At 35.9% G+C, this 13,145-nt stretch overlaps 1 protein-coding gene across 1 annotated transcript in view; it reads right to left on the reverse strand.

Annotated features, from left to right (window-relative positions):
- The window catches only part of CPS1 (carbamoyl-phosphate synthase 1), a 117,797-nt gene that overhangs the window by 80,332 nt on the left and 24,320 nt on the right, over window positions 1-13,145 (reverse strand). The window contains 6 exon segments of the mRNA XM_050751434.1: window positions 1,297-1,374; window positions 2,275-2,413; window positions 3,253-3,359; window positions 3,925-4,053; window positions 6,086-6,175; window positions 11,509-11,601. Of these exon segments, the coding sequence (XP_050607391.1) occupies window positions 1,297-1,374; window positions 2,275-2,413; window positions 3,253-3,359; window positions 3,925-4,053; window positions 6,086-6,175; window positions 11,509-11,601 (636 nt within the window).

The raw sequence follows: 13,145 nt of genomic DNA on the forward strand, positions 1-13,145 counted from the left end.
GCCTTCTGAGAATGCCAAGTTTACAGCAACTTGTATATCATTTGCTTCTTCTAAATCAAATTCTAGGTGGATATAACGATTGAAGCTATATCACTTAAGATATAGAAAATTAGAAATACTAATTTAAATTTAAATTTCTATCAGCTCTAAAAAACAATTTCTGAAGATTATTCTTAAACTTTGCCAAAGGATTTACTTCTGTTGTTTCACTAGATATGACAAATTACAGCAAAGAATATTCATTTTGCAATTATTGGAAAGACAAAAAAGAAGAATTATGTGATAGCAGATATTATTACATATCTTAATTGCAATGTTCCTAATCCAAAGTACTAATATATGCTAATTTAAATTTTAAATTAAAAAACTACTTAGCATGTGTTAGATGATACACATAACTAAATTTGATTTATGAGTTTCATCATGGGTTGGTAATATAATACTGATTTTGGCTATTAAGAATCAGTATTTCCTAATAATATTAAAACAAGAACAAAATACAGATATCTAAAAAGGCAATTCAGACATGAGAGAGTAGAGCAGAGCTTGCAGAAAGAAAGCTCTTATTCTCTTCCCCATTTTACCTAGAAGTCATTTCTGAGAGTTCTGACAATGAAGATTTGCTGCTGGAGGTCCCTGGGTGTGGGGAAGTCATAACAGACTTCAGATTTTTCTAGATGTCACCCGAAGAATTTATTTGGAAAGATGTGCTTGAAAAATGAACCAAGAGCTCACACAAAAAAAGTGAAAATATTTAGATTAAATACAAAACTCCTCTAAGCATTCTTTGTGGTTCTTTTCTGAAGCTGTCTGAATTATCTATGTATGTGCATGCATGCCCTCTCTCCCCCGTACACCCCTTCCTCTCCTTCTCCTGCTGCTGTTTATTCTCCCTTAGTGGCTACACAACCAGTTGCCATAGGGATTTTTGTGAAGTCACAGATGGGGGATTAAAATTTCATTTCAGTCATGAGACCGAGAGAGAGCAATAGGGAATTCATTTGCATAGTACAACAATTGTAAATTTCAGAACTAAATATATTAGAATGATAATGGGTTTAAATAAAAATAGCATCGCTTCGGGTTTCTTAAGGGCTTTCCCACTTTAAATTTTAAAAAAGATAAAAATTTCCTCTGTGACATTCATGGGGAGATTTTAATACAAAATGTGTGTTACCAAAGCACTCTTCTTGAGAATGTTCTGCTCAAGATCATCTGGGGTGATTATTTTGGTTTTTTTGAATTTCCACATTTTTTTTTTTTACATACATAATAGGCCTCATCTTTCTAACATACCTCAGTGTCTGTTGGCCCCGGGGTGACCTCTGGGTGGAACTGCACAGCGAAGAAGGGTTTGCTCTCATGCATAATCCCCTAAAGAAATAAGAAATGGGAAGAAATTCCTTCTGTAATAGTGAACGTCAAGTGTGGCTATGTATTATTCAGGGGACAATAAAGCTCAAATTTAAAAACTGAGTTAGATACTTAATAAAATTTTTGTAACTAACAGTACTATTAAGTAACACGGCCTGATATCTAAGGACTTACATATCTGACCATTTTGATAAGTATGGAAAATGGGTCAATAAAGACTCAACTGAATGTATTTTCCTTTAAAATAAATAAATAACAAATTTGGTCTATAGCCTTTGGGACCCTTCTGGGTTCTATTCAGAATAAACCCAAGTCCTCATCTTATCCCCAGGTCCTAAATTACTTTTCCAAGGGTCTTCTTAAAGACTATACCAGTCCCAAGTAAGTCCCAGAGACCCACCTAGACTGGGCTCAAACAGATTTGGATCAACAGCCCACTAACATTGAACGTATAAGATAGTTGTTGATTAATGACTCAAATAGTGAATCTTAACAAGTCAACTGATGAGAGAATAAGAGAGAGAAATGACTTTTTAAAACACAGAGGGCTATGGGAGAAAACCTATAACTGTTTTTCAACACTCAACCAAATCACCAACAAACAGTAGAAAGGTATTTGCATCACAGTGTACTTAAAAATTCTAGGTGAATATTCTGAGTGAATAATTTATTGCACATTTCAAAACAGCTAGAAGAGAAGATTTGAAATGTCCTCAGTACAACTAAATTAAAAAAATGTTTGAGGTGATGGTCATCCTAGTCTGATTTGATTACATATGATATGCATGTATCAAAATATCACATGTATCTCATAAATATATACTATGCTTATGTATCAATTATTTTTAAAAACCCTGCATTTCTCATCACCAACTGAACAGGTTTATTGACATCATTTACCTCATTTGTTTGATCGTTGACATTCACAAAAAGTGGTTTCCAGCCAGCAGGGAGGGCGTTGTCCAAGGCATAGCCATGATTCTGAGCAGTAATGAAAGCCTGTCTGTTTGTGATATTCAGAACAGGCTGATTCTGCCCTCTGGAAAGAAAAGGAGAAAAACAATAGGGAAAAGGAAAAGTGAAGAGGATAATATAAACGTATTCCTTATAAAGTAGTGAAAAAGTAAACCCTATTAAAATTTAAAATTTCAATTGCTTAGTGAAAATCAGTCTGTGAGAAAAGTCACAGATTGTTAATCCCAATAATTTTCCCAACAAAAGTCAATTCAGGAAGCTTTGTTGAGTGTTAAATACACAAGTCTATTAAATTCTATAATCAGTTTTAGAAAAGGGGACATTGCGCTCATAACAAAAAGGGTTGCTCACCAGCTTAACAGAAACTAAGAAATACGAGTGACTTATTTTAAGAGAACTACAATAATTTTAAAGCCAGAGAGTTATTGGGAGATAACAAATAGAGGACTGCTTAGACCTGAATTGTACTTTTTGTAGAGGGTGGACCATGGGGGAAAGCCTGATGTTTAATAAATTAATATTGTTTGAGGCAAAAAAAAATGAGAAACCGAGAGGATCTAAAGATTTCTCGGTTCTAAAGTCACACTTACCTTCTGAAAATGTTACAATGTTCTGAAATTAGGCTTAAAATCAGAACAATTTCCCTTGAAGTATCATTTGATTGAGTATTATAACCTCAATTTATGCCCAGGGAAGGAAAATAACTTTAAATTATAGCAAGGTTATCATTAGAGAAGCCTGCTTTCCAAAAATGCAATAAAAGTGGTATCAGGTAGTCAACTGTCAACCATGTAAGGTATGGCTATTTATTTACTCTAAAGAAATGGCAGGTAAGTCTTCTGAGTTCTTTGTACTTAGTATGTCAGAACTGGTTTACTGTAAGCAAAAGTGAAACTACCTCACCTGTTGGCCATGGACATCTTGTAGGTTTTGGCACCAGTAGCCAATCCTGTTATTAAGTTTCCTGTACTGATTCCAAACAATGGCTCCTTGCGATCACTCTCCAAAATCTAAATCAGGGAGAATTTTTATTAATCAATTAGTACAGTTCCAAAAAATGTTGCTTCTGAATGAATAAAAACAAGGTATCCTTTTTTCTTAAGAAGGTAAAGAGAATAGTAACTGAATTAAAGGAGAATATATAAAAGGACATGATTGACAAACTTGTAGCATTAGAATTCAATAAGATGTACTTTACATTCAGACTAAACTAAATCTGATTTAATATTTCTTTAGAGACCTGCAGGTCTTATGGGTCCCAAGGTCATGATGAGGAACCATGAGTTGTCAGTTCACAACTGTAGGGCAAAATACATTTGGCCATTGGACTCCAGTTCTTTTAACTCAAGGACATGATCGCAAAGTTACTTTGCCTGAAGAAAAGCCCTATTTTCTCTGATATTCTCTCCTCATTGGTTCCCCTATAGAATATCTCTACTGACACTGCCTCAGAAGTCACAAATACCAGCATTGAAAAATGCCTAAATAAATAAAATGTATCAGAGCCCTTTCAGGGTACAGAGCGGAAGTCCCCACCTCCCACACAGATACATGTTAATTCCAGGTTCACTGCACCTTTCTGACATTCTGAATTAGTGGTTCTGCAAGAGCTGGGTTCCCCGGTCCTCCTGCGATCAAAATCCCATCATACTCCATCTTGGTGAAATCGTGATTCCAAGGAACTAAGTGCACTTCAGCTCCTCGCTGGAAAAGGGACACAAGAATGACGAATTTAATAACATGTTTCTTTGCCAAAGTATAATTTTGTTAGACTTTCTCTTGACTAACCATTCCTTAAAGGGAAGGAAAAATTTGTAAACATTTCAAACAATGCAAAAATTTATTTGGGGCCGGGCTTGGTGGCTCATGCTGGTGATCCTAGCACATAGGGAAGCTCAAGGTATGGGGGAATTGCTTGAGCCCAGGAGGTCGAGACTAGCCTGGGAAACAGGGCAAAACCCTATCTCTACCAAAAAAGATAAAACAAAAATTAGCCAGGTATAGTCCCAGCTACCCAGAAAACTGAGATGGAAGGATCACCTGAGCCCAGGAGTCACAGGTTCCCAGCGAGCCAAGATCACACCATTGCACTCTAGGCTGGACAACAAAGTGAGACCCTGTCTCGAAAAAAAAAAAAAAAGAAAGAAAGAAAAAAAAAGGAAAACAATCACCATTAAAAGTTTTGATCCTGAAAAAATAGATAATGCACCGTCCTGCACTCAAGAGAAGTTTCAGTGCCTATAAATGCCATGATTGGACTGACAGGAGAGTAGGTTACCTTCACACTACCAATTGCAAAAAAGTACAAATCCATTTTCTGAAAATGTTAAGTTGGCCCACATCAGAACTTTTTCAGTCTTGCCTTTTTGTCTTATCAAATTTTAACCAGCCTTCTTTCCTAGGGTTTTCTCATTATCTGTAAGATTTATATTCGAATGGAAAATTAGAAATTTGTTTTAATATAAAAGCACATAGGAAGGTGTCTTTGCGGGTTTCCCATGAAGCATTTCCCGAAACAAGGATTTGAGAGAATAAAAGCTTATTTGGAAGGTACTTCCTTCTAATCAGAGAGGAAGTGACATCATGAAACACCCCAATAAAGTATGCATTAGCAAGCAGTTACCACTAGGGATAAGTGAAGTTTAAGCCCACTAGGGCACTCTGAGAGCCCATGTGGAATAGTTACCTTAGAGACTGTCTATCCATGGGACAAAGGAGCCACGGTAGTTAAACACTGGCTCTTTCTGAGTTTTGGTTGGGGGCTACTCCAGAGATCATTAATTCTATGCCATTTACTGCCTGCCAGTAGGCTCCAGCCATCAGGCAAAGAGATATAGATATTAGAAATTGGAAGATGGGCAACATGAATTAAAATGGTAACTTGAGAGTGAGATACCGTTTCACTCTTAGAGTGACCTGTCTAAGGTCTTAGAGTGACCTTAGAGTGACCTGTCTAAGGTCATCCACAGCATCTGCTACCATGCATGCTATCCATGCAAATGTTTGTTAATAAAATTGAAAAGAATTTGAAATCATGATTTGAATATTGCTGATATTCTCTAATAAGGAGGTACAATGAAGAATCTCCCAATATGCATGCTAATTTGGTGTTATGCAAATGTGTGTGTGTGTGTGTGTATGTGTGTGTATGGAGGGGAGATGTGTAGATAGAGACAGACTGAGAGAGGAGTGAGGAGAAGGAAAAATCCTAACCAAACTTTGTTTAAGAAACATTATTATGATGGTTAAGTTCTCCTTGAGAATTGTTAAGATTTAATTTTAACTGGTTGTCTAACAGTTGATATAAAAGCACTGTGACAGTTCACACTGTGTCAGGGCATGATTCCTACAAACATGTGGTGCATAATAAATGTAGGCCCAAAGAAGATGCTATCAGACAGGCTCTAGCTTTTTGGTCATCTCTATACCACAAAGAAAGTGAACATGATGCATCTTAGACTGTCAGTCAATTAATGACAAGAAAAGTCATCATTTTCTTCCACATTTTAGTGGCCCTTGAGGTTTTTTTTTTTTTTTTTAAGAAAAACCATAGGAGTCTATATCTTTAATTTGAACAGGGATAAATCTGTTATTTTGTAAATCAAAAGCAACAAGAAGAGTGTAGACCCCTGACATTCTGAAAGAATGCCTAAGTTCCTCTGTGACAGAGGAAATTGGCTGAACACTAATGGTCAATATGGCAAACCCTCACCTTTGAGATGAACAAATTACTTACCTTTACTAGCAGGCGGATTACGTTGTTTTTAATCCCACAGTCTACAGCTACCACTTTTGTGGGGTTTCCTTTGCCGTACACCTTGACATCCTGCCATTTTAAAAACCAGAGAATGAGAGGGAAGTCCCAGCTATGGGCAACAGACCAAAACCATAAACACATCTGACAATGCTTTGCACTTAGATTGGTAACAGATTGACTGTTAACTACTAGGGAGTGACTGGCAGTTAACAAACAATTTGTAAGAAAGGCACAGCAAGTGCCACAGACTGTATCTTTTTTATGAGAAAAAAAAGACTTTACTGTTTTATATAAACTGTTGATTACAGTAATAACAATGATCTCTAAGAAACTGGTTGCATCCATAGTTAACCATCTTTCCCATGTTTTGCCTCATTAACAACTAGCAATGAAATTTTTAAGTATTATTGCCTGATTCAGCACTAGACAGATGCGGCAATAGATACATTGTACTTTAAATACCACTTGATCCTCAACTTGCACTAAAGATCGAATGGGGTAAAGCTGAATTACTGTACATTAGGCTTCTTCAGTGGGGCCTAATGGATAAAATCAGTATGAGAGTCACAGGAATTGCTAGGCAGGTATAGACCACCAGTTCCTTTAGGTTGCTGTGCAATTGTTTGCATTTAAATGGTAGATTTCATGAAAAGACCCCAGAGCATATCATAATCATTATCTATGTCTAAAGCACGGCTGGGAGGCAGATCTATTTTCACAGGCATTAACCCAAGAAGCAGCTCCCCAAAGTCATAAAAGGAGAAATAATAGAAATAGAGAGAAAGCCTAGAAGGCTGGGCACACACACTGGTTCCTGCTTTGAGAGTTGTTAGCTAGCACACTGTGAATTTAGGATGATTTCATCATTTGTGAAAAATTTCAGATGAAAAGTGCAAACTGAATATTTGAAAGAACAGTTTATTTTGACTGAAATATCTACCTCTCCATTAAGTCTATATAGAATGTGAAATTATAATCCTTAGACTGTAGTTGAGGAAAAAATATATTAACTATATGTGTTTTTTTTCCTCCCACTGACTATTCTGAAGGAAAAAACATACCCCCATCCTTTCATGATCTGGGGGAGTTATTGCTGAATTGAATGCCGCAGGTATTCTTTCTCACCAAATAATTTGAAAAAGTTTAGATCTATTCTTAACCTTAGGCTTCTGCTGTAAAATAAAGCAATATTACCATCTAGTTGTAGCTACAGAAAATTGTAATTACAAGACAATGAATGAAGTTATCAACATTTCCAAGGCATGTAGCCAAACAAAACTCACAAAATATATGTAATCTCCTGATACAAATGCACATTTTATCATAGCTATAGTAACATTATTTAATTGCACTGGCATTAAGAAACAACAGAGCCAGCTTTCACCATTGCAGCATCTCCCTTGATTTGACATAGATAAAAACACAGATATGCTCATTTTTGCTGGTCTCTACACAAATACATTAAAAACTATCCATAAGAATAACAGAATTTACACAAGACCTCATGAATACTTGCATATATGGATTTGTGTTTGGACTTACGAGAGAGGAATATATTATGCAGCATTTTTCAACCTTCCTTGACCACAGAATTTTTTCAGATGAACTGCTCCACACCACCGTTTTCCAATTTAGGAAATGGTAGACTAAACCACCAAGGCAGTTCTCAATTCTAACATTCTATCATCTATCATCACCCTCTATCATGCTATGTTTCAAACTAAATCATTTCACAGGGAAATATGTAAAACAAAGGGAAGTCATATGAATAGGACCAATTTTAAAGTTAAAAATCAGAAGTGAATATTGCAAACACCATGATCAAATTCCATACATATAAGTAATTACATATCTAACTTAAAATTCATTTTCTTTAACAACACATGTTTTGAATGCACATCCCTGCCCGACATGGACATCACGACTCAGTACTAATTTATAGGAACCCCAAACCCTTGTCTCTCATTTTCATGTGACAGGAGCCTGAATACCAGATAATATCAATGTGTGTTTCCTCTGAGTCTTACATGTTACTGATCAGACTATTTGACTCTTTGAATAACTTTTTTTTTAAAGCCTTTAAAAACTCTCACACTGGAACTCTTCCTTAGAAATGTTCTTTATACTCCTTCTGATTGGTGCTATATCACAGCATGAATATTTTCCCAGATGAACAGGTGTCAGGAAAGGCATGGGAACATCCTTTCTAAAGACCCTCAGTGACAAAGTTTGGTCACAGGAGGGGGTAGGATACTCATACAAGAAGAGTCTGTTTCCAGCATATTCACATATTCACATATTTTACCATTTCTGATTTAAAATTATCGAATCCTTACTCTGCATATGTAAAAGGTAGGAGTGAAACAATGTAAACTTATTTGAATATGATTACATGGTAGTATAATGATGGTTACTAATAGTATAACTGTTAGTAGTATAACCATTATTTGTAGTATGTTGAAAGGCAGTATGAGATGATGTTTTCTGAAAGGTAGACACTAGACCAAGCCTTCCTACATATAAATCCTGTGGCCATTCACACTGAGGAAGGTATTTAATCTCTCTACACCCCAGTTTCTTCATCAGTAAATGAGTTCCTAATAATATCCATCTCATATAATTGCTCTAAAGATGGAATAAGTTAATCAGTGTAAAGCATTTAGAAGAAACCTAGCAGATAATAAGTACTCAACAGATCGTGCCTATTTTTTATTAATAAGACATAGTTATTAATAATGATAATTTTATTATATGAATAATGGAGATCATAGAACCATAAGAAACACTGATTAAAGGATTTGAAGGGAAAATAAGAATGTGCAATTTCTTTACCACCAACTCTAACTACCATTTACTGGCTTTGTATATTCCTTTATCTATTCACTATTTGTTGACCATGTACTATGTGAAAGGTACTATGGGCAGTGCTGGGGATTCAAGTAAGTAAACCATGGCCTCTTCTCTCAAAAAGCCAACCAAGACAAGTGAGAGAGACAATCTTTCCAGAGAGTTAAATTCAATATGATCCTGGTTATACTGAAGCTATTTATTAAATGACATGGAATCCAAAGGTTAGCTGAGTCATGGAAGCTTCACACAGGAACAATGAGCTGACTCTTGAAACTGACTTCTTCAGACAAGAAGGGGAAGAAGAAAGCATGAGAAAAGGTTCGTAGGTAGAGAAGCAAACATATTCAGACCTTGTAAGATGCAGGCCAAATAGAAAATAGGTTCACAGGGAGTCTTGAAGAGGTTTCTTGAATTCATGCAGCAGAAATCTAGAAATTGAGCTTTTTAAGGCTTTTCCATCAAACCCCCATCAAAATGCAAAGAAAAATAGCATGAAGTTAGCCACAGAGACTCTGGAGTCACTTGAATTCAAATTGATGCTAAATTTGGGCAAGTTACATTTGATTTTATATAGACTTACTTGCTAAGCTTATTTCTTCATCTATGACATGGAGTTTTTACGAAAATTAACTGAGTGTTCAAAAAAACTTGGTTGTTATTATTTTCCTCAAAGACCAGAGCTACCACGTTGAATAAACCATGATAATTATGAAATATCATAGGCAAAAAAGTGTATGTTTGCTATATCTAGGAATAAAATGTTGTAGTGAATAAACATATTTAAAATCAAACTTTGTGTCCACATGTACTTTTTCTATTCCTTCCTGTCAAAGAATTTCAATCGCCTTTGTTGAAATAACACTCACTTTCTACTTGGATAAAGTAGAGTTTCTCTGAGAGACTCCATTGCCACACTGGTGATGGAAGAGAAGTTTGCAGCCATCTCTGCTATAGTAAAAATAAACCCCAAGGTAGAACCAGTCAATAACAATGATGCCACACAGGCTTCCACAGGGCTAAATTCTCCACATGTAAAGCCCCGTGGTAACCAAATACATAGTCCTTGGAAAGAGAAGCTCTATTTTTATCTCCCATTGTATGTAGTAAAAACAGAAGGTAGCAATTCTTCCTTTAAGTTTCAAAGTGGATCAAAAACTTTTCTTTAAAAAAATTTTATAGCAGTAGCCCATAAACATCTCAGATATCGAATGACATAATCACTATGCTCAACCAAACTAGTTGAAATCCTTAGGTGAGAAAATAGGATGATCTTTTACCTGGCCACATTCAGCACCTCCTTCTCCCATTTGTATAAGCCGCCTAGGCTGCTATATCTGTTCTTGCTATTACTGCTCGGTTCAGGGTCTCATAAGTTTTGTTCCAATAAGTTACAATAACCTTCTAGTTGCTTGCTCTTTTATTCAGTTTTACTTTGCTTCAAAATGACACTGAATGGGTTGGCAATAGTTTCTGGAAGTGCTGATTAGCCAATGATATGAAACCTTCTAGACCTAGCTTCATTCAGTCCATCTCCACTCATCCTTCCCCAAGTGTGTAAACCAAGAGGTGCGAACCCCTTTGTTCAGCCATCCCAAACTGTGCGTAACTCTTCAAACATACTATGTTATTCTGTACCTCTATGCCTCTTGGCAAACCATTCCTTCTGCCTGAAACAAAGTTCTTCTGGTTCTCCATCGACCTAACTGTTACTATCTGCTCTTTGTGTCTCGGAACGAGGCTCACTCTTCCACAGAGCCTTCTCTGATCCACCTATCCCATTTCAATGCTGCCCCATGCATGCCCTTGCAGCATGCTATGCACACTCCAAGGACAGCATTTATCACAGGATTCTGCACATGGTGATTTACTTGCTTGCTTGTTCCACAAGGCTCTATGTTCCCCAAGGACAGAGACTGCAGCTCAAGAAACTCACTCACACCTACATTCGAAACATTGGTTTCGATGAAAACCAATGAACTTCTTTCTAAAATGTATTCTGTACCTTTTTATAAATGTATACTAAAGGAATTTCACTTTAGGGTGACTCAGTCGTCATTATGAACATTAATTTTGAAATAAAGCTATAACACAATAAATCTTTAGTGTATGAATAAATATTTTTCCCGCACAAAATGCCCCAGACTCTGATTACTGTACCTGATTTCTGTAAAATTCTCTTGGCTCTCTGGCAGGTTACTAGCTCTGACTCCTCATCATCACTGTACCTATCTTTGGCAATTCAGTGCTCCCTTTATTTGACATTGTTAAAATCCTAAGCTGAAGAATCAGAAAGGGTGGAGGGAACACTAAAATAATAGTAAAAATCCTCTCAATCGGGGCATGAAGTTTCCCATGTAAGCCTGTAAGTAAAACTTACCAGCTTTAAATGCACTGATTTTGTAACGTGTATTTTAGCCACTATGAGATCCCTTTTTTCCCTCAACACTGGTGCTTCTGGAAGATAAATTCTGCCTAAATGAAGATTTTGATATTTCAAGAAAGGTCTAAACAGGATCAAATAAAACTTAAAAATATAAAGGAAAACCCCTCACCTTGGTTGAAACCTCAGCAATCAAATTCTGTTTATTTGGATCCACAAAATCCACAGGCTGACCTTCAAATTCAATCTTCCCAAGCATGGTACCCTATCAAATTAAAAAATTTAGTTAAAAGGAAGCAACGATGAAGGTGTTGACAAGATAAACTCAAAGGGACTTTAAACAGCTGCTCCAAGATTTAGATGTCTTTATAACTACTCATAATCATCAGTGAAAGATCTTCGTCTTCTCAAACTGAAAAGATTAAGTAATTTGCACATGCATTTTGGGAAATACTCTTGGAAATATAATTAGTTCTTCTAGGGCTGACACCATTGCCTGATGTAGGCAAAGTCAAAAGGCATCAGAATTCAGGTCTCCAGGCTCTGGGCTGATGCAAATTGGGATATTTAGTAAACTTACACTCCTCGGTGTATATGACCTAAAGACATTTCTGAGAGAAGTGGACAAAAAAAATCTATTGAGACAATAAGGAATCTAAAAATACCAAAAAAATAAAAAGAATGAGAATTCATTTATTGTGATAGTAATATTAATTCACAAAGATGAAATGCAACATAAGTCATAAACTTCTAGAATTTGCAACGAAAATATTCACTATTTTAGACATATTCATGTTCAAGTGTTCCCAAGGGCCTGAATTTAAAGAATGTTCAACCCTTTGTAAAGTTTTCGCAAACTACCCTTGCTAGCTTGAACATGACAATGTCATCTTTTTTCAGCTATATCTTGAGATTTACTTATTTGTTAGTAAGTCTGCTTTTAGAAAAATGATATGCTATATTTAGTAGTCAAGATTTTATTGAGGGGTAAAAATTCAAAATAATTCATTGATTTGCCCTTCTCTGACAAAATTATTGCATTGAAGGAAATAGAAGGAAGCCTTCATTTCCCTTTTAAATGTATTTCTTGGGGGAGAAGTCACTTGGGGGTAAGTGAGAGTAGAAAGTACCTATGTGTCATGCAAGCATGATGGTTATTTCAGTGCTATTATTAAATTCAGAGTGCTGCCTCTAAGTCTGGGAACATTACCTAAAAAACACCTTTCACTTCCATAGTAAATTACTAAATTTCATGGTGGCCTGTATTTACTTTTAGAATCCAAGTCACATAATCTCTTGTCTATATTTATGGATCCCTAATTTTGAAATTTGGTTTTCAGTTATCCTTCCCCTTTTCTTAAAACATTCGGAATGAAATACGATCTTATTTTTCAAACTAAGATTAATAGAAGTGAAAGCCATAATATACATTTTAATACGAACCACCATCACTGATAAACAATTATGAGGCAATACTATTTTGTCTGTGCCAATCTATTCAGCCAATTTTGAAAACCTAACTGCCTATGATAAAAGGAGGGCTCATTTTAACCTAACATATCACGTGAAAGACAAGTACGGTCTTGTAAAGTTTTCCTGAATCATTAGGCCTGACTATATTTTATTCAACCTGCCAATTCTGCCATCTGAATTGATTTTTTCAACTGTATTCCTTTCCCACCTTTATAGTCTCGTCATTGTTTACTGCTCACACCCATCATTAGGCTGAGAGAACACAAGAATCTCCCTGGGATATATAATTTCACTAACACCTATTCTCAGGAAAATCATGGTAGAGTGAATAAAATC

This window comes from Macaca thibetana, chromosome 12, assembly GCF_024542745.1.
Source record: "Macaca thibetana thibetana isolate TM-01 chromosome 12, ASM2454274v1, whole genome shotgun sequence".
Classification (NCBI taxonomy): domain Eukaryota; kingdom Metazoa; phylum Chordata; class Mammalia; order Primates; family Cercopithecidae; genus Macaca; species Macaca thibetana.